This window comes from Hemiscyllium ocellatum, chromosome 34 (genome assembly GCF_020745735.1).
Source record: "Hemiscyllium ocellatum isolate sHemOce1 chromosome 34, sHemOce1.pat.X.cur, whole genome shotgun sequence".
Lineage (NCBI taxonomy): Eukaryota > Metazoa > Chordata > Chondrichthyes > Orectolobiformes > Hemiscylliidae > Hemiscyllium > Hemiscyllium ocellatum.
Genome location: NC_083434.1, coordinates 13,361,834 through 13,384,392, shown reverse-complemented (window position 1 = coordinate 13,384,392; position 22,559 = coordinate 13,361,834). Strand labels below are relative to the sequence as shown.

Genomic DNA, 22,559 nt, shown 5'->3' with positions numbered 1-22,559 from the left:
TATTATTTTATGGAAAAAATGTCAAAGTCCATTATTCATAATAAGAAAATAAAGCTTTCACAAAAAACTTTAGGAATTCAAGGTGTGAAAAACAATTTGCAAACAGAGTACTTAAGCAGACAAAGATCAGCCTAAAAACAACTCAGCTTTATATCATATCAAAATCAATGTTAGCTGGAACACGCAAGATTTTTAAAGTTTCTACATAAACAATCAATTGAACCAAATTAAATATTAACAGATGTTTAACAGCAGTTTAGAAACAATTACAACGGTGAGAAAATAGTCAACTTATTCTTATATTTCTGTGATAACATAAGATTTTACAAGGATGTTGAAGTTGTTACAGTAAGAAACAAATATTTGAATCAACAGTTTTGCTGCCCATTTTCAAGCCACTTTAAACAAATTAACGTAGCATCCAAAAATTTTAATAAGTTTAATCTTTATTGGTGAAATACCTGGTGTACAAATTGTACAAAATATTAAAAACGCATATTACCTGTAATCTTATATCCATAAACCGCCAGTTGACCTGCCATATATTCCCCATCTGAACTGTTATGTGAACAGCCCCAGGTTTTCACCCAGATCTTCTGTGCACCAGGGATAACGCTGCAACAAGTAGACAAAGAATGAAAAAAAAGACCAACATTTAAGACCATAAAAAATAGGAACAGTAGTAGACTGTTTGGTTCCCCCCAAGCCTGCTCCATCAATTGAACAAGATCATGGCTGATCCAACATTGCTCATGTCCAAATTCCAGCCTTTTCCTCATAAACCTTGATGCCCTTAATGATCAAGAATTTATCTCAGCCTTAAATATACACATAGCTCTCTGTGACAAGGAGTTTCAAAGACTCTCAAATCTCAGAAGAAATTTGTCCTGATCTCAGCTTTAAATTGGCATCCCTTTATTTTGAAACTCTGCAGTCTGGTCCTAGGCTTTCCCATGAAGGAAAATATCAGCATTTACCCTGTCAAGCCCTTTTAGAATCTGATATGTTTCGATGAGATCACCTCTCATTTTTCTAAACTCTCATTAGTAGAGTTCTAACCTGTTTTGCTTTTGCCTCCAAACCAAGAATCATTGTAGTGAACCTTCTATGAACTGCCTCCAACGAAGTACCTTTTCTTAAATTCAGTGATCAAAACTGCTCACATCACTCCAAATGGTTTCACCAGCATCTTGTACAGCTGCAGTAAGACTTGCCTACTATTATACTTTAACCCTCTTGAAATAAGGAGCAATATTCCAACAGCTTTCCTTATTATTTCTGCACTTGTGTAATCACTTTGGGCATCATGCATAAGTAACCCCAGTCCCTTTGTGTAAGCACTTTCCACCGGTTTTCACTATTTAAATAATATTTTATTTCTTTGTTCTCCCTTTCAAAATGAACTTCACATTTTCCCACATTATTCTCCATTTGCCAACTTCTTGCCCACTCAAAAACTGTAAATCGCTCTGTAAACTGTTTGCCTAGTTCCATGCTGTCTGCAAATATGGCTAGCATATAGTCACTTCCTTCCTCAAGTCATCAAGATATGTTGTAAACAACTGCAGTCCCAACACCGACCCCTGTGGTACCCCATCAGTCATAGATCCCCTCCATGAAAAAGACTCCCCCTTATCCCAATTCACTGTTTCATACACAGAAGTCAATTCTCTATTTTATGGAATTATACTACCTTTCAAATCATGGGCTCTTATCTTATGAATTAACCTTTTAGGAGGTATTTTGTTGAATGCTTCTCAAAGTTCAAATACAACACATCTACTGGTTCCCCTCTAGCCCATCTGGTTGACATTTCCTCAAAAAGACTAATTCATTAGTCAGACTTGACTTCCCTTTCATGAAGCCATGCCTGATTCTGCTTGATTAGATTATGATTTTTCAAATGTTTGTTATTAGTTCCTTAAAAATTGATTTCAACTTTTTTTTCAAACAATAAATCTTAGGCCATTTGGCATATTGTTACCTGCTTTTTGCCTTCTTTCCTTTTTGATTGGGGTGTCACACTGGCAGTTTTCTAATCCTCCAGCATTTCTCCAGAATCCAACAATTTTTGGAAACTTCAAACCAGTGCATCCACTATCACGGTACGTACTTCTTTTAGGATCCAGAATACAAGCTATCAGGACCAGAAGACTCATCATGGGCCTTTGGCCTTGCATATTTGTCGAAAACTCATTCTAGATGATACTTAATTCCTCCCCCACATTATTTAGTATGAATAGGATGTTTGAAGTATCTTCCACAATAAAGACTGATGCATAACTCCTCTGCCACTTCCTTGTGCCTCATAACTATCTCCCCGATTATTTTGCTAAGATGCCTTTGATCACTTCCCCCTCTTTATATGTCACTTTAAAAATATTACATTGTCCTTGATTATTTTCAAGAGACATCATAAAGGCAGAGGTGCGAAAGAGTCCAGGAAGATATAGTTTTTTTAAAAAATTTCTCACTAGTCTACCCTCAGTGTATTTTTTTTTCTCTCCATCACCTTTTTCATCTTCCTTTGCTGGATTCCAAATTTACCCCAATCTTCAGAGCTATCAATGACTTTTGTTTCGTGTGCTTTTTCTTATAGTCTCAACATCTTTGGTTAGCCATGATTGGCTGATCGCCTTTAGAATCTTTCCTTCTTACTGGATATATCTTTGTAGAGAGTCATGAATTACCTCCTTTAACGCCTGCCATTTCTTGTTACTGGTTTTCCAACAATGTCCACTTCAGCTAACTCAACCCTCATTTCTTTGTAATTTCTTTATTTAAGTTAAACATAGTTGTTTCAAATCCATGGTTCTCACACTGAGTAATAAATTCTATGTTAGGATCACTACTTTCTAGGAGATCTTTTACTCAGACGTCATTTAGAAAACCTACCTCATTATCCATTACTAGATCTAGGAAAGCCTGTTCTCTTGTTGGCTGCATGACATATTGCTCTAGCAAACTACCGCTAATGCACTCTACGAATTTGTTGTCAAAGCTTCCCTTCCTACTCAGCTGACCCAATGACCATGAAGAGCAAAGTCACCCATAATTACTGCTCTATTAGTTTTACATGTATTTATTATTTGTTGATTTATGCCCTTTTGCACATTGTGGCTACTGCTTATGGACCTATACATTACTACGTATTCCAGTTGTTATTGCCCAGGCCAGACACCCTCAAAATATTTCAAAAAAAGTAGCCTAGACCCTAACTTTACCTTATTTTAAAAGATGTGAGGTGGATATTTCAGGTGTGATGCAGCTGATCAAACCACTTAGCTTTAAGCAAAATAGGATTTATTTAAACACTACAGTTGAAACACGAACAAAGAAAGCAGAACTTAGAATAACTTAACCGACTCGATACAGTAACTATTACTAACAGTCCCAATACACTAACACCCCAAAAACCCCTTGGGAGAAAAGATGAATTCAACACAGATTCTTATACGCAGGAGGGAACAACATCCAGAACAAAGTCAGAGCAGTTCTTTACTGAAGCTTGCAACTCCCCTCTACTCTCTTGTCTTGTGACTGCTACAGCTAAAAACAAACTAAAAAAAACCTGAACTGGGACAATCAGCTACTTCCCTTCCATTGTTGAACTAGCACCTTCCTCGACTCTTTGGCAACTCTGCCTTTATGAACTCTATTAAAAGCAATCAAGAACAAAATAACCTTTTTAAAGTGACACCACTGCCAAACAGTATCTTCTTTCCCTTGCCCTTGCCACACTTACCTACAGCCAGATGAATTCTACATCATCCGATCTTACATCTTCTATCACTGCCCTCATTTCACCACTTTTTCCTTGCCTCCTGCTTCTCCCATGTCAAATATTCCTGAATACTAAGTTCTCAAAACTGATCTGCGTGCAACCATATCACCGCAATGGCCATGAGATCCCATCCATTTACTTTAACTGTGGCATCACTTTGTGTACCTTACTCTGAATGCTTTGAAAATTAAAATACAAAGCCTTCGACCATTTTACGATATCTTCTCTTCTGACATTTCCCAATAATCTTCTGGATGTTTGAACTTTGAAATACATTAGCACCGCATGCAAAATATTGTGGAAACAGTAAGACACAATTACGGCCAATGAGCCTTGTACAATTGGCAGGAAAATTACTGGAGAAGATTCTTAGGGACAGGATTTACCTACATTTGGAAATGGATTTATTGGTGGTAGGCAGCATGGCTTTGTTGGGGCGGATGTGGTGGAGTCATCTCTCACAAGCTTGATTGTCATTTTCTCAAAAAACAATGGTTATTGATAAGGAGAGGGATGTTGGTTACATGGACTTTAACAAGGTCTCTCACAGCAGGCTGATACAGAAGGTGAAATCATATGAGATCCATGTGTGCTGTTAAGATGGATACAAAACAGGCTCAGTCATAGAATACAGAGCAGCAGTCTGCAGGTATCAGTGCTGGGATCCCTGTTGTTTGCAATACATTTTAAAACGAATTGGAGGAGATAGGTGGTCTAATTAGTAAGTTTATGGAAAACACAAATTTTGGTGGCGTTGCCGATAGTGAGGAGAATTGCTAGTGGGTATAGCCAATTATACATAGGCTCGAGACTTGGGCAGAGAAATGGCAGATGGAATTTAATCTGGAAAAAATGCTAGGTGATGCATTTTGGAAGGTCCAACGAAGAAGGGAAGTACACAGCAAGGGCAGAACCTTTGGAAGCATTAATATACAGAGAGATCTAGGCAAGCAGATGCACAATCTCCTGATAATGGCAACACAAATCATAAGCTGGTCAAGGCAGCATATGGCATGATTGCCTTTATTGTATATAACTTTTGTTAGGTCACATTTGGAATATTGCACACAGTTCTGGTCACTACATCGCCAGAAGCATGTGGAGATTTTAGAGAGATACTGAAAAGGTATTATCAGCATGTTGCCAGGTTTTGAGGATAATAGCTATCAGGAGAGATTGGACACATTTGGTTTGTTTTCACTTGGATATCAAATGCATGGATAGAGTTAACGTTCAGAGTTTTCAACCAACAGTAGAAATGTTAAATACAAGGGGACATTCATTTAAGGTATAAGGGGGAAAAAGTTTAAAGGAAATGTGAGAGGCAAGGTTTTTTTTTAAAACAGAGGGTGGTAAGTGCCTGGAATGCATTGCCAGAGAACAAGGTAAAAGCAGTTACAATAACAACAGTTAAGAGGGATCTTGACATGAAGAGACAGGGAATAGAGGGATACAGACTTCATAGAGGCAAAAGGTATTTAGAAAGGCATCAAGTGTCAGCACAAGCTTGGTGAGCCCAAGGGCCTATTCCTGTTCTGCACTGTCCTTTGTTCCATAAGACCATAAGACATAGGAGTGGAAGCATGGCCATTCGGCCCATCGAGTCCACTCCGCCATTCAATCATGGTTGATGGGCATTGCAACTCCACTTACCCGCATTCTCCACGTAGCCCTTAATTCCTTGTGACATCAAGAATTTATCAATCTCTGCCTTGAAGACATTTAGCATACCGGCCTCCACTGCACTCTGCGGCAATGAATTCCACAGGCCCACCACTCTCTGGCTGAAGAAATGTCTCCGCATTCCTGTTCTGAATCATCCCCCTCTAATTCTCAGGCTGTGTCCATGGGTCCCAGTCTCCTTGCCTAACCGAAACAATTTCCTAGCATCCATCCTTTCCAAGCCATGTATTATCTTGTAAATCTCCCCTAACCTTCTAAACTCCGATGAATACAATCCCAGGATCCTCAGCCGTTCCTCGTATGTTAGACCTACCATTCAAGGGATCAGCCGTGTGAATCTCCGCTGGGCACGGGCCTGAGGTGTGGGGACCAAAACTGGACACAGTACTCCAAATAGGGCCTAACCAGAGCTTTATAAAGTCTCAGTAGCATACCGGTGCTTTTATATTCCAATCAATAATTAATCACAGACATATTTTGTTCGTTGTGACCTGCAGATTTAAGATCAAGAACAGCCCTTTCAAAGTCAGCAGACTGTATCTCCAATTGCAAATTCCAGTTTTGAGTGTTAAGGTCAATTTGCACTGGATTATTTTCAAATCTCATCTCCGTACAAGAAAGCTAACTGCCAGCTATTGCAGAGACATTCCTTTTACAAAACAACCTCGATAATCCAAACGAGACAGGCGGGGAGTATTTTGTTCGGATAACTGGTTGTGCTGCAAAGGTAGCGATAGAGGACAGAGAAAGGTTGAGAACAGAGGTCCACGCTGCCCACAGATCAGGATAATTAATGTCAGGAAACAAAACAAAAAGCAGGCACCAGGCAGGATTCACACACAAGGCCTGCTGAAATAGTGTGAAGATCAAAAGGTGATCAGAGAGTAGCGTGCAGCTGCAGTGCTGCGTGAGATGATGCTGACGGCCCGCTTACTGCCATTAGCGGTTGGAGGGCTCGCGGAAGGAGTGCAGGAAGGAGGATGTTCGCAACAGAATGGCGAAAGCGACTTCAGTTATATCAATTGTCGCCTTGTGAATAAAGCACTGTAGTCCTGGCGACTGTTACCCACCAACAACTGCTCACAACAACAGCAACCGAGATGACTATTATTAGTATCATTATATATCTGTCGTTCCTCTCAGCCCCAAATTGCTCTTACTGCCTGCTTCATACCATTCCACGAGAAGTCACAAACTGTCGATAGCTTCTTTAATGGGAACAGGAGGTGGTGTTGGTAACACCTCTTTGATGTAATGTTTTTACGGGACCTGGAGATCTTGTTCAGATAATCCGAATTCAGATCACTGATGTTTGGATAACCGAGATTGTTCTGTACATGGATTGCACAGCTTGTTTTTAGCTCAATGTCAGATTAAAACACAAAAAAATCATAGATAAATCAACCAAAATATGTGCAACCGTTTATCACTGTAATACATCCCTCTCATTACAGCTTCTTCTCTCCTAACAAACTCATCTAAACAGTTGCTTTCCTCACTATTACATGCCAAAAAGATAGTCAGTATCCTCTCTAAATAGTTGAAAATGTGTTGCTGGTTAAAGCACAGCAGGTTAGGCAGCATCCAAGGAATAGAAAATTCGACGTTTCGGGCATAAGCCCTTCATCAGGGTTTATGAGGAGAGGGTGCCAGGCAGGCTAAGATAAAAGGTAGGGAGGAGGGACTTGGGGGAGGGGCGATGGAGATGTGATAGGTGGAAGGAGGTCAAGGTGAGGGTGATAGGCCGGAGTGGGGTGGGGGCGGAGAGGTTAGGAAGAAGATTGCAGGTTAGGAGGGCGGTGCTGAGTTGAGGGAACCGACTGAGACAAGGTGGGGGGTGGGGAAATGAGGAAACTGGAGAAATCTGAGTTCATCAGTTAATTTACTGAACTACCAACAATACTCAAGCTGTATGATCAAAGAAAAGGTTTTCCTCAGTGTTTATCATTATTAGCTGCATGGTTAAATGTAGAATTTTCATCTTGATTGTAAAAAATTCTTACGTCTTTCATCACTTACCTCCACCTGTGCACATTATAAATTATTCCATGGCTATGAAGAGAGGAAGCCTTCCTGGCTTTAGTCAATGTCACTTGAATAAATGATCATGAAATTTCTGAATGATCAAGGTTAAAGGGTATATATTTTCAACTCACTCCAAGGTGCTTCGCAAGCAGATTAACGCCTCCCCTTCCAGTGCTCCTTCACTCATTGTTTCCCCTTCTTTCTACTATCGATGCAACTAGCCTCCATTATCCACAGTTCATTTTGTTACAGACCAGGCCAGACCATCTCAAAACATTTTATGAAAGTAGCCCGGACCCTAACTTTGATAGCTGTTTTAAGCAGGTGTAGAGTGGATAGTCAAAGAATGATGCAGCTGGCTCAACCACTTAGTTTTAAACAAAACAGAATTTATTCGCAAGATTATCAAATTAAACGCAAACAAAAGAGAACTGAATATCGAATAACTTAACCTCTCTGAAAACCTAACAGATTATCCCAACTTAATGATTTGGTTCCAAATTCCTGTAAGAATACCCATAAACACCCCTTGGCACAAAAGATAAAATCAAACACAGGGTCTTACAAGAGAGATGTCAGAGGGAGGGAGGATCAGCATAGGCCGGATTCTTTGGGTCCAACAATTTTACAACTGACTGCTTGCTAAAACCAAACCAAATCCAACCCAAACCAAAGAAAAGCTGAGCTGGGAGAACCTCTTTCATCATACAAGTGATTTTTTTTAAAAGCTTGATAGCCTTTTGCCTGAGGCAGTATTTGTAAGCTCTAATCAAACTGGCCCTAAAACCCATCCACGCCAAACCTCACAGCAACTCTCCATTTACGACCCCTCTGAAAAAAAAACCTAAGGGCAACATAACCTTATTAAAGGAACAGCATCATAAGTTTTCACTATTTCTGCCTACTCAAGCACCATTAAACACAGTTTCCTTCCATTCTAGCATTCGAAAAGGACCATTCTCTCCACAACACCTTGATGCACTCCTCAATAACCTCAACCACCCTGCTTTTTGGCACCAACTCAAGAAATGCAACAACCACCCCTTCAGATTATAATTTTTTGCCTGAACTTATTTTTTCCTTAGTGTTCAACCTTCAGCTTTAGGCAACCATCTTCTGCACCTACATTAATTCATTCAGATGCCAGATGGCAAAGTCAGAAATCAGATGGCAATAATTTTACATAATTCTAGATTTATTTACAGAATGTAACATTGCATGTCTATTTCCTCCCTACCCAAGAAGTTTCTCTTTATATTCCTTTGAGCAATGTTCAGGAACTGAGGTACAAATTAACGAAAGATAGTCCTCAAAAGGCTGTATTATACAAATCAGAACTTTGACAGTGCTAGAACGCTTTTGCCAAAAGGATTGTGGTATCAAAGCTACAGGAAGGAGATTTGCTTGCTCACCAGTGACCACCTTATTCCATGGCGCTCCAACAGTTACAGATTGCCAACGTAAAAATGCTTCTTTATCCAAGGTTTCTTTTATTAGTTAACCAATCCTTAATGCATGCTGATATACTATCCCCAAAATCACAGACTCTTATTATGTGTAATACTCTATCAAACAAGTTTTGGAAACAAAATAGAATGGAGAAAATAGGATGCCCAGCTTGAAAGTAGTTTGGTTCAGCCTGAGACTATGCTCGAGGGAAACAGAGCTTGTGTCAGAGATTTTTATAAAAGGCTTTGAACATCGCAGTATCAGATTGGAGGGAATTTCTGCATACCTAATGTGGAGAGGTCAAGAAGGGTGATGGAGAGGTGGAACTCTTGGCAGTCAGCATATACACGGAACTTAATGTCATATTTTGGAATAATATCCCTTAGGGGCAGCATGTTGATGAGAAATGGAATTAGGATGACAAAGAGATCCTTTTGGAAATCCAGAGACAACCATGTAGAAGCAGCAAAAGAAAACCCTGAAGATAATTCTCTGGCGATGGCTGGATACCAAATGAGGTACATAAACACCATAGGACATTAGTTAACAAGGATGAGAAGGAACTGCTTAAAGAAAGAACAGTAGCATGGTATGTCACTCATGACCGAATAAGGGTTTCAGCACTGTGGGCAGGGATGAAAACTGAAAGTATTTTAATTTGGAATTGCAATCGAGTGTTGCAACCTTTAATAAAATGAAGGAAATGGAACTCACCTATCAGCCTGTACATCATCTGTCCCCTCATCCTGCTGGTGTTTTTTTCTCTTTCTAACATGTGGGACAATGCTCCGTTTTGCAAACTGTTGATCATGAGGTTTCGGATCTTGTGCTGACACAATATCTTCGATGTCTTCCACTAATGAATCACAAGCAGCCGGCATGATCTATAAAGAAATTTTGAACAGTTACTTCTTTTTTGACATTGATTTTTGTACACATTTCTATATAACCAGTAATTAATACACAATTTGCGTAAAATAGACATCACATTTTTTAAATGAACAAATGCTCATTTTCAATGCTAACTTTAAATCAATTACTGGCATCCCAAAGAAAGCTGAAAAAGAAACTCCAGATGATTTGAGGGCACTTCAAACTTTCAACCAAGCATTATCAACAGAATTTTGGAGATGAACGGTTAAATATATTTACATCACTGCTGAATGTTTTAGAAATCATAGAAAATGACAGCACAAAAAGCAATTTGGCTCGCTATACCTTGAAATGGGAAAAGGACAGTAGGGCATTACTGAATATCACAAGTATGCACTCATAATTAGATGTGAATATTATGACATGATAATATAACCATGTACACCAATCTGAAATGGAAGTGATGTGAACATCATTTGTTAATGATGTAGGTGAGTAAATACGTAACCTTTTGATCGGAAACTTATCCATAGAATCCCTACAGTGTGGAAACAGACACTTCGGCCTAACAAATCCACACCAACCCTCTGAAGAGTAACTCACCCAGACCCATTCCCTTACCCTATATTCACCCCTGACTAATGCGCCTAACTACACATCTGTGAACACTATGGGCAATTGAACATGGCCAATTCACCAAACCAGCACATCTTTGGATTGTGAGAGCAAACCTACGCAGACACAGGGAGAATGTGTGGAGTTTGCACGGTCTGTATATTACCATTATTTCTGTAAAGTCAAAAGTGACGATACTGGGTTACGGTGTAACAGGTTCATTTGAAACTGCAAGCTTGATGAACTCCCGCTCCTTCATCAGGCAGCTAGAGAGACAGAATATCAGACACCGAATTTCTGAGTACAAGATCAAAGGGTCGTACATCTAATGAAAATGTACTGAACAAACCTAGATGGCTACTCAATCTTTAAATCACTTAGAATGGAGGCGCAGGTTTTGATTGATAAATATGTAAATCCCAAAATTTCTTTCAAGACACTGCCCCAAGATAACTGCAGGTTCTATCAGAATAAAGGTGACACCTCTGGTCAGATAACATATTTTAGGTGTGAGGTCATGTTTCATGTTTGTTTGTATCTGTCAGACAGGTTTTATTTCCAAAGTAGGAATTTATAAATGCCAAATTGACTGACTGCCTACAGATCGTGTGCTTTTTGAATGAAATAGAATGTATCTGCAAATGCAAATTCACCCCATGGATTTCTGTGCGCGCATGGGAGAGTGAGTGTGCGAGTGCGTGTGAGGGTACACGTATGCGGACACGCACACAACTCTCACAGGAACACACTCAGAGACCCTCTCTCATACACATTGTTCATAGCCCCTCATACTTACACGCACACTCTCACATACATTCCCTCTCAAGCACACACACCCACTGAAATCAATTGGGTAAATTTGCATTTGCATTTGTTTTGTTCAAAAAGCTCATGATCTGTAGACAGTCAGTCAATGGAGCATTTTATAAATTCCTACTTTGGAAATAAAACCAGTCTGACAGATACAAACAAACTTGAAACAGGGCCTCAAGCCTAAAATATGGTGTCTGACCAGACGTGTCACCTTTATTCTGATAAAGTTATCTTGGGGCAGTGTTTTAAAAGAAATTCTGGGATTTACATATTAATCCATTGAAACCTGCTACTCCTTCTAAGTGATTAAAGGCTTAATAGCTATCTAGATTTGTTCAATTCATTCGCATAAGTCATATGACACTTTGACCTTTTACTTAGAAATTCTGTGTCTGATTTATTCTCTCTCACTGGCTGCTCAAGGAAGGAGCGGGGGCTCCGAAAGCTTGCAACTTCAAATAAACCTGTTGGACTATAACCCAATGTTGCGTGATTTCTGACTTTGTTCAGTCCAGTCCAACAGTGGCACTGCCATATCATTATTTTTGCAGTAGACTTTGAGTTGTGTTCCATCTTTGATAGACATTTATGCATGAATACAAGTTTGAACAAAGATTTTTGAAATATTATGAATCAAAGCTGGAATAAGAGGGGAATGTGTAGCTACAAAGAAAGAGAAGTTACAAAAAGAGCAGTCGTTTTAATGCTTTCAACAGTGCTAAGTGGAAATGAGAAAAACTTGGTTATAAAGGTAGGAATGCAAAGGAAAATGGAGTATCTAGTTAAGGGTGCAGATTTATCCTAGGTTGCTAAGCCTCTGGCGAGGATATTTGCCTCCTCACTCTCCACGGGAGTCATACTGGAGGATTGGAAGGAGACGAATTTGTTCCTCCTTTCAAGAAGGGTAATAGGGAAATCCCTGGCAATTACAGGCCAGTCAGTCTTATGTATGTGGTCAGCAAAGTTTTGGAAAGAATTCTGAGGGATAGGATTTATGACTATTTGGCAAAGCATAGCATGATTAAAGGCGGTCAGCATGGCTTTGTGAGGGGCAGGTCATGCCTCACAAATCTAATTGAGTTCTTTGAGGAGCTGTCATGACAAGTCAACGAAGGTTGAGCAGTGGATGTGGTGTATGTGGACTTCAAGGCATATGATAGGGTTCCCCATGGTAGGCTCATTCATAAAGTCAGGAATTATGGGATACAGAGAAATTTGGCTATCTGGATTCAGAATTGGCTGGCAGACAGAAGGCAGAGAGTGGTTATAGATGGGAAGTATTCTGCCTGGAGGTCAGTGTTGAGTGGGGTCCCGTAGGGCTCTGTTCTTGGGCCTCTGCTCTTTGTAATAAATGACTTGGATGAGGAAGTTGAGGGGTGGGTTAATAAATTTGCAGATGACACCAAGTTTGGATGTGTCGTCAATAGTATAGACAGGATGCAGAGATGGGCTGAGAAATGGCAGATGAAGTTTAACCTGGATAAATGTGAAGTGATGCATTTTGGAAGGTTGAACTCGAATGCTGAACATCGGATTAAAGATAAGATTCTTGGCAGTGTGGAGGAACAGAGGGATCTGGGTGTGCAAGTACATAGATCCCTCAAAGTTGCCACCCAAGTGGATAGGGTTGTTAAGAAAGCATATGGTGTTTTGGCATTCATTAATAGGGGGATCGAATTTAAAAGCCACGAGGCTTTGCTGCAGTTCCACAAGTCCCTGGTGAGACCACACTTGGAATATTATGTCCAGTTCTGGTTGCCCTACAACAGGAATGATACAGAGGCTTTGGAGAGGGTGCAAAGGAGGTTTACCAGGATGCTGCCTGGACTGGAGGGCTTGCCTTCTAAAGAAAGGTTGAATAAGCTCGTACTTTTCTCTCCAGAGAGAAGGAGGAGGAGAGGAGATCTGATCCAAGTGTACAAAATAATGAGAGGAGTTCATGTACATAATAAAAAGCTAGCATACAGGTGTAGCAGATAACCAGGAAAACTATTGGAATATTAGCCCTTATTTTATATGAGGTAGAGTAAAAGAGTGAAGCAGTCTTACTGCAACTGTAGAAGGCACAAGTGAGACCACATTTGGCACACTGCAAGCAATTTGGATCCCCATATTTAAGGAAATATGTAGGTGCAGTTCAGAGATGGTTCAGAGGATGATCCTTGTATACAGGGATTATCTTATGAGCAAAAAGTAAATAGATTGGGATTCTATTTAATGGAGTTTAAAAAAAAAAGTGAATTTATTGAAACATATAGGATTGCTAAGGGCTTGACAAGGTAAATGCTGAAAATATGCTTCCCCTCATGGCAGAATCTAGGACCAGAGGGTACAGTGTCAAAATAAAGGGACACAAATTTAAGAGTGAGATGAGAAGGAATTTCTTCCTTCAGAGTGTCCAGAGACTTTGGAACTCCTAGCCAGAGAGAGCTGTGGAGATATAGTTCTTGTGTATATTTAAGGCTGACAGAGATAAATTCTTCTGGATTAGTGGTGCTGGAAGAGCACAGCAGTTCAGGCAGCATCCAAGGAGCAGCGAAATCGACATTTCAGGCAAAAGCCCTTCATCAGGAATTTGACCAGTAGAGGAATCAAGGGTTACAGGGGAAGGGCAGGAATGTCGACATGGGGAATGTCACATCAGCTGTGGTCATATTAAATAATGCAAGAGACTAGAGGGACCGAACAGCCTATTCCTGGTTCCTATTTCTTATCACGAAATACCACAAGATACACAAAGTGGTGACTGCAATTGTACAGCTCCAAATCCAAAGGGGTTATATGACAACATCAGCCAAAACCATCAACAAGAAATCCCAAGTTATAATTTTGGATGGTATTCCACATGTAATTTAATTCACACTGCCCACACTCCAGTTGAAAGACAGAAAGAAACCAATCCGCCTCGTGTCCATGCCAACTTGACAAGAGCAACTCAGTCAGTCCCACTTTTCCCCTTCCTCCTGCATTTTCTTTTCGGATAATTACCAAATCTCAAGGCCACAACCAACTTCGCCTCCACCAAACTCTCACCGGTATACCATATCCTAACTACCCGGTTTTTTTTTTAAAAAAAGTTTATTTTCCTGTCGCATTCTGGATATTTTAAAGCGACGATCTTTGGTCCTGGGTCCCTCAGAGGGAAGAATGCAACATTTTTCTCCCTCAATATCACCGGCGGGCACCATTTCCTCTCATCTTCGTCCCATGCCGATATCTCGGCCCCTTTCCCTGGGCCACAAGCGCCGACTTGAAACCTGGAACTACAGGCGGACAATTACCCAGAGTCGCGAGCCCACGTTTTCAAATATAACGGTCCCCGCTCGCGCCGTCAATCCGTTCGGGAGCAGTCAGCTGCGGCTTCACTTCCCCAGTCTCGCGCTCCGACTGCGCTGCGCCATCACTCACTAACCTCTCACCTGGTTGCTTTTACTCCCCTCTTCCGGTCGGACGGCGGCCCGCTCAGAACACGCCAGCCGGCTCAATCCTCAGCGAGATACAAACGCGACCGAGCACGTGATTGCTTTCCGAAACCCTGCGGCCGTGCTTGCAGTCGCCGTGAAGGTCAAATGCGCGGTCGGTGTCTGTTCTTATCCTCAAAACATCGAACTATATTTATGACAGTCTTCCTTTCTTTCATTTTCAAAATCAATTCTCGGCAAACTTCTGCATCCGATAATTGAAGGACACGACCACAAACCTTTGCCTATTTATATTAATGTACAATAGGTTCCCCCTGCTTTGTTACATGAAAAATAAATTAAGCAATTAGATGAAATTTACACACAAATTGTGTTTATCTACAATTTCCAAGTAGTGTAACAAACTGTAGGTGTCCTTTCTAACTTTGGACTTTATTAAGGGGGGAAAAGTTATCTGTGTTTTAAATTTTTCATTTCCAAGCGTGCCATGCAATATCTATAAACTGTTGGCTGGGGTTCATTTATTTATATTAGTCATGAGAGATGTACAGTGTGGAAACAGAGCCTTCGGTCCAACTCTTCCATGCCGAGCAGATGTCCTAAATTAATCTAGTCTTATTTGCCAACATTTAGCCTATATCCCTCTGAACACTTCCTATTCGTATACCCATCCAGATGTCATTTAAATGTTGCAATTGTACCAGCCTCCAGGAAAAAGAACTTGTTGATTTACCTTATCCATGCCCCTTGTGGTTTTCTAAACCTCTGTAAAGTCTCCCCTCAGCCTCCAAAGCCTCAGTCGCTTGCTATAGCTCAAACCTTCCAACCCCAGCAAAATATTTCTAAATCTTTCTTGAACCCTTTCAAGTTTCACAACATCTGTAGGAGGGAAATAGAATTGTACACAATATTCTAAAAGTGGCCTAACCAATGTCCTGTACCGCCGCAGCATAACCTCCCAACTCCTATACACAATGCTGTAACCAGTTAAGAAAAGTATACCAAACACCTTCTTCACTATCCTATCTCCCCCAGACTCCACATTCAAGGAACTATGAACCAGCACTCAAAGATCTCTTTGTTCAGCAACACTTCCCAGGACCTTAGCATTACATATATAAGTACTGCCTTGACTTGCCAAAATGTAGCACCTCACATTTACCAAAATTAAACTCCATCTGCCACGCCTCAGCCCATTGACCCATTTGATCAAGAACCCATTGTATGCTGAGTTAACTATCTTTGCTGTCCACTACACCTTCAATTTTGGTGTAATCTGCAAACTTACAAATGATACCTCCATGTTCACATCCACATCATTTATATAAATGACTAAAAGCGATGCACCCAGCACCGATCCATGTGGAACACCACTGATCACAGGCCTCCAGTCTGAAAGGAAAGCTTCCACTGCCACCTTGACTTCTTCCTTCAAGTCAGTTCTGTATCTAAGTAGCTAGCTGATCCAAGTGATATAACCTTGCTGACCAGACTATCATGAAGAACTTTTTTGAATGCCTTACAGAAGTCCATATAGATCATATCCACCACTCTTCCCTCATCAATCCATATCAATTAATCCACCTTTATGTATTATGAGACATCCAGCACCTCCTCCTCTACAATATGGACATTTTTCAAGATCTTGCCATCTATTTCCCACATTATGTATTTTCCAAGTCCTTCTCCGCAGTAAACACTGATGCAAAATACTCATTTAGTTCCCCCCCCCCCCCGCCATCTCCTGCGTTTCCATATACAGGCTACCTTGCTGATCTTTGAGGGGCTCTATTCTCTCCGTAGTTACTCTTTTCTCCTTAATGTATTTCTAAAATCCCTTTGGATTTTCCTTACCTTATTTGGCAAAGCTATCACAAGTCCCCTTTTTGTCCTCCTGATTTCCCTCTTAAGTACCCTCTATACCCCTACTGACTTTATACTCGATTCACTCGATCTCTGCTGTCTATACCTGACATGTGTTCATTATTTTTTAACAAAAGTCTCAATTTCTCCAGTCATCCAACATTCCCTATATCTACCAGCCTTGTCTTTCACCCTAACAGTCTCTCAGTTTCCAACTGATTATTGGGGAGTCTATAGTACAATCTCAATAAGGTGATTATCCTTTTCTTATTTCTCAGTTCCACCTAATTAACTTTCCTGGAGGTAGTCCCAGGAACATCCTAAGTACAGCCATCATAATCATACTCTACCAAGAACACCATTCCCCCTCCTCTCTTACCCTCCACACTTACCTTCCTATATCATTTGTAACCTGGAACATTAAACTACCAGTGTTGCTCATCACTGAGCCACGTCTCTGTAATTGCTATGGTATCCCAGTCTCCTGTTCCTCACTATGCTCCGAGTTCATCAGTCTTCCCTGTTAGGCCTCTTGCATTGAAATAAATGCAGTTTAAATGATCAGTCCTACCTTGTTCTCTGCGCTGTTCCTGCCTGCCCTGTTTGACTTGCTCCTTTCCCCCAACTATGCCATGGTACACAACTGTGCCAGTCTCAATCTCAGATTGACCTCTGATGAAGGGCTTTTGCCTAAAACAATGATTTTGCTGCTCCTCGGATGCTGCCTGATCTGCTGTGCATTTCCAGCACCACACTCTTGACCTTGATCTCTTCCTTCACTATCACCCAGGGTCTTACCACCTCTCTCTCCTCTCCCCACCCCACCCACCTTACTAGTTTAAATCCTCCCAAGCAGGTTTAGCAAATCTCCCTGTCAGTTTATTAGTTCCCTTCAATTCAGGAGCAATTTTAGCCCTGATGAATGGTCACCAATACTAATAGTTTCCAAAGGAAATGCTTGAAATCTTACTTACCATGAACCAATGTTTCTAGGATGTTAACAGACTTGGCATGGAAGACTGTAGTCAAGTCACTAACTAGCTGGTGTGGCTGGAACCTTGATTTGCATTGTAAGACATCTATGTAACTATCATTTGTGTCCATAAGTTCTCTATGGTGTATCCAAGTTGTGCTGCAGATTCTAGCTTGGCTAATAGTTTGTTGATAAAACATTGACACTCAACAATATTTACCTTAACTGCTTTGAGAGATTTCAACAAATGGTGTTAGTGATGATAATGACTTATTTTAACAGTAACTGATTTTTGATGGACATATCAACGGTCAAAATAAAAAGTTACTTAGCTAGTCAGTCTAAGGTTGTGTCATGATACACAACATCTATCATGAAGTCCAGCACCTGACATTCACATGCAAATACTTAAACTAACTGGAAGAAATTCAAGTGACCGAAGAAAAATTACACGTGGTGGAAACTTGATAAAGAACCTGAATAAGTAAAGGAAATGTATATGCACAATTTAGACACCGTATGATAATTATACATTTACAATAACCATTGTTGTGGGGAAAATCACCAGCCTCAGAATCAGAGTCAGGATTCAACGACAATTTATTGTACAAGGAAATACCGGAGCTCCAGGGAGAGAAAGACACCAATAGCATAGTAGTCAGCTGAGATTCTTCTCTCAAGCCAGAGGAAATGTCAAGATACTTTTATACATTTTGTCAGAGACAATCTCGTTATTGACCTATTATAACAGTTTGTTTGTAGTAAACATTGCAGAATCGTTGATAGTTTTGATGGAGTCAATGTCAGTTCCAGCGTAACCTTTGTTAATTTCAGTGCAGTCGTTATCAGTTTCAATGTCTGCACAGAAGGCCATTGCTGTAGTAATGGATGCTAATCGCTCTTTGAGAAGGATGATTACCACAGCCCTGGCTATTAGCACTTGCTGTTGAGTCTGTATCAAACTGTTAACATTTCTATCAAAAGGTGTTGGCTGGACCCATACACTTCAGTGAGTAGTATATGCTACTTATGTGTATTCTCTCCCCACCTGCCTTAAACTAATCAACTAGTTTGCAAGTGCATTGTACTGGCATTCTGTTGGCTACAGGCAGTATCTGTTTGCTTTGCTGTCTCTCTCTATATTGTGATCCAGCAGTCATCTTGAAGGAATTTTCAAGTTGTAATATGGAATACAAAAAAAAGTGATGATGTCAGACCTGCTTTCTCCATCTGTGCTAAATAACAGTAATGTTGAGTCCAATATGACATTTATATGAAACAAAGACTGGTTGAAATAAAGAGGTGTTTTGTGTTATTGAAAAGGGAGAAGGTCAGAAAAAAAGCTAGTGATCAAGGGAGATTAGAGATCAAAGGTATCAAGAAAAAAGTAAGGACGTGGGTCATGGTTGTCAGGGAAAAAAAACATTGATCTACAATAACTGTTAACAACAAACTATAAACTGCATTGAAAACAAAACAAGATTAAGTAGTATCACCACTTCCCGTTGTCCTCGGAAACTGAACTAATCCTTTTTGCTTCCAATTACTACCGTTCTCATCTTCATCCAGTCCAGACTTACCCTTCCTAACTTCTGTCTCCATTCCCAAGAATAGGTTGTTCATTACAAATCCATGACCTGCACATTAACCAAGTACATTACCCACACAATATAATGACAATTCTATTCCCACATTTCCAGCTTCATTGCCATTTGTTCTGGTAATGACATCTTCCAACAAAGGCACTTACAATGTCTTAATTTTACTTGTACTTCAATCGTCTCCTGTCCTTGCATTCATTGTGTTCTCTACATTAACAGAATCAGAAGCAAATTGGGTCACTACATTATGGAACACCTTTTTCAGTCCACAATCATGATCTCTGCCTTATTGGTTCGATTTCAATACATATGCTTCCTCTTGTCCTGGGACTGCTGTAGTGGTGTTCCACTAAAGCCCAACACAAACTGGTAGAAAGCATCTGTTTTTGATTAAGTCAACATAGTGTTTAACATCTTCAGGCTTTAAATTCTGGCCTCCATATTGATTGTCGCCCAGTGAAATATTTTTCATGTTTTGCTTCAGTCAGTGCTGACCTTTATTTTATTAACACAATTGGACCAATGTTTTCTGTTGTGTACAGCCACTCTTGCATTGATATCTCCATCATCTCTTAAGAACACCCATGCCCAATTTGCCTCCTATTTCCAACATATTGATTTCAGAATTGGAGAGGTAGATATGTAGGGTTATGTTGAACTCAAAACATGAATGGTCTCTCTCCACAAACACTGCCAGAAAGGAGTCTCTCCAGTATTGTTTTTTTTTCTACTTCAGATCTCCAGCAACTCTAATATATTGCTTTTAATATGCTTTTGCAGTTTTTTTTTAAGAATAAAAAATAAGCTGCATTGTATTTGTATTCTTCAGGTTAATGAACAATAAACATGAAATTTTTCAAAATATTTATTGGTTTCCTGAGCATCTATATTCATGTGACCATTTCATTCCTTTTTGTTATGCATTAATTGATGCACCCCTTAAAATTTCTAGGTCTTTTATAGGAATGTTTCATAAGGAGGTTGGAGTAAAGGAACCAAGGTTTACAGGTATAAGATAGTAAAGTGAAGTTGAAAATTATCAGATCAGATATTGCCAGTGAGATTAAGTCTCCATTCTGAGATTCTATGGCACAATTTTCAAAATAAATTTTCACTGCTGCCATGGCTTAAATACTTCAATTCAACATAATAAAACGCTTCTCGTTATTATCTCATTGTTGTGTGTGGCAACTCATTAAGTACACATTTTCCATCATGGTTTTTCCACGTGCAAAGAAAATCCTCCATTATCTGAAAATGTTTTGTACCCACTGATGAAATTATGCTGGAAAATATCAGAATTTTGAGCAAGACATCTGGGGATGCCAAACCCCATCGAGTCAGCATAATTTTGGTCCACAAACTACACATCTTGCTTCGCTCTGATTTTCAAAACCCATGTCATGACTTAAAAGTTATCAGAGTCAGGCTCAATAAGAACTTTACAGTCAATGGCCAAGCAGAAGTTAAATCTTGCAATTAAGAGACACAAATAAGACGTCCTCATGTGGGCAGTGAGCATTTGAATTGCTGTGACTTCGTGGGACTCATACTTGTCAATGCGCATGATCTAAATGTCTCCAATTACTGAGCTTACATTTGGTCAGGGTAATGAAGGGATGGGAAATAGTTAATCCAAGACTAAATACAGAAAGGTAAACATTTAAATTCATATTTTATTTACACTCGAGTTTAAACATTATAAATTCAAGGGAAGCTTTCCCACAAATTTTACCATTTCTGAAGTACCATCAAAATTTAGAATTAAGCTGGCACTTAGTTGGTTTAATGTGCTTTGCACACGTTTCATATACACTATGTACATTTTTTTTTAAAACAGGCATCCAGCTCTTGGGTTAAATAGGATATCATTTAAAAACAACTAGTTACAAATGTGGGTGATAAAACCTTTACAAGTCTTTACAAAGTTTGATGGTAGTGTCCCTTTAAGTTTGGCAACGCCAAGAAAATGCATTGGTGCATAACAGTGTTAAGAAAAAGCCTGAACAATGAACACAGTCAAAAGGTTGCAAAGTCTCTTTGAATAGATTATAGATTTTTTTTCATAATTTATTATGAAGAGCCAGCACTGTGCTGAATAGTACCATGTGTATTTGTCAATTCCTTTACACAGTTCTAGGCAGACTTTGATCTTTCAGTAAACATTTATGCAGATGGTAAATAAGACAACTTCAAGAGTGGCAACCAACTGAGAAATACGCCAACAATACCCAAGGATCTGAACACTTTTCTGTGTAAAAGGAAGCAATTTAAAAGTCGAGCTTTATGTTATAGCAAAATTTTATTTTCTAGAAAAATGTAATGTTTAAGGCTTATTGAAGTAAATGTGCAAGTACACCTCTTGTTTACAATCTAAAGAATAGATAAGCCAAAACTGGCACCTTACACCCAACTGCATTGTCTTACAAGATACAATGACAGCAATGATGTACCAAATGTGCAGAACTCCACTATTGCTGGTCATTGTGGTAGAGTGACACAGCAGATTTTGTTTGTATTTAACATATTCGAAAGGTCTGAGATAAGACTGCTCACAGCTGCTGCATTGAGTTTACAAACAACCAGTTGCTTCCCATAAAGCATGAACAGCAATGGAATGAAATAAATATAATCTGAAAGTATCTTCACAACTGAACCTCTGGCAATTATTCATCCAGTGTGGTCTGAAGTCTCAGCCAAAATGATCAATGAGACCTAGTCAGTTTGATGACATGGGAAGAATTCAAGTAATTGGAAGATCAAGGTTGCATATGTACTACTCAGTAAAAACAACCTGTTTGTGCTCTTCAACTGGATGACAAAATGTATGCCAGGATTAACATGGTGAGGTGAATAGAAAATTATTATTCATTCGAAATAGTTAGGCAAGGAGGGAGGGCCTGATGTATGAAGCCAAATAGTCATAAGAGAACAATCCATCTATTCACTGTCCATTCAGTTGGAGTTTATTGGAGTACATAAACATTGAGTGTTTTCATCTGTAAGAATCTATATAATCAATTTGACAAATGCTCAAACAAACTCAAGAATGCTTCCATTCTGCATTGTCATAGTGATGTCACACTATCCTTGAATCATTGTGTTAACCTGTAGCTTTCGAGTCAATAACAACTTGAGCCTATCACACTTTAACAACCATCATATTTAAAAATTAGATTAACTTTGGTTGTATTTAAATCGTTATTCTTAACCGTTTGATTGATCCACCCTGAAGTTGATCCATTTTTAACATTTAGCCGTGTAAGGAATTTGAAAGAAAATGCCAGTTCATGGAGATAATACACACAGACAAAGGTCACATGGAACAAACTTAAGTGAGGCTTGTTCACTGAACAATTATCACATTGACACAATGCAACCAATTCTACAAGATTTCCATAACTTAAAGATTAATTTCCAAAACTGGATACCAAACTCCTTGAAAAAGTCACCTTCAA

At 39.6% G+C, this 22,559-nt stretch overlaps 1 protein-coding gene across 2 annotated transcripts in view; it reads right to left on the bottom strand.

Annotated features, from left to right (window-relative positions):
• cdkal1 (CDK5 regulatory subunit associated protein 1-like 1) overlaps nt 1-14,671 on the bottom strand; it is a 581,619-nt gene extending 566,948 nt beyond the window's left edge. The window contains exons 1-3 of one of the 2 annotated variants that reach the window (XM_060849921.1): nt 14,524-14,671; nt 9,656-9,825; nt 503-615 (exon numbers count right to left, since the gene is read on the bottom strand). In XM_060849921.1, coding sequence (XP_060705904.1) covers nt 503-615; nt 9,656-9,822 — 280 coding nt within the window. In that variant the 5' untranslated portion in view covers nt 9,823-9,825; nt 14,524-14,671. The remainder of the gene's footprint in view (nt 1-502; nt 616-9,655; nt 9,826-14,523) is intronic. The other variant, XM_060849920.1, reaches the window with a different exon arrangement.
• Nucleotides 14,672-22,559: the final 7,888 nt, after the last annotated feature.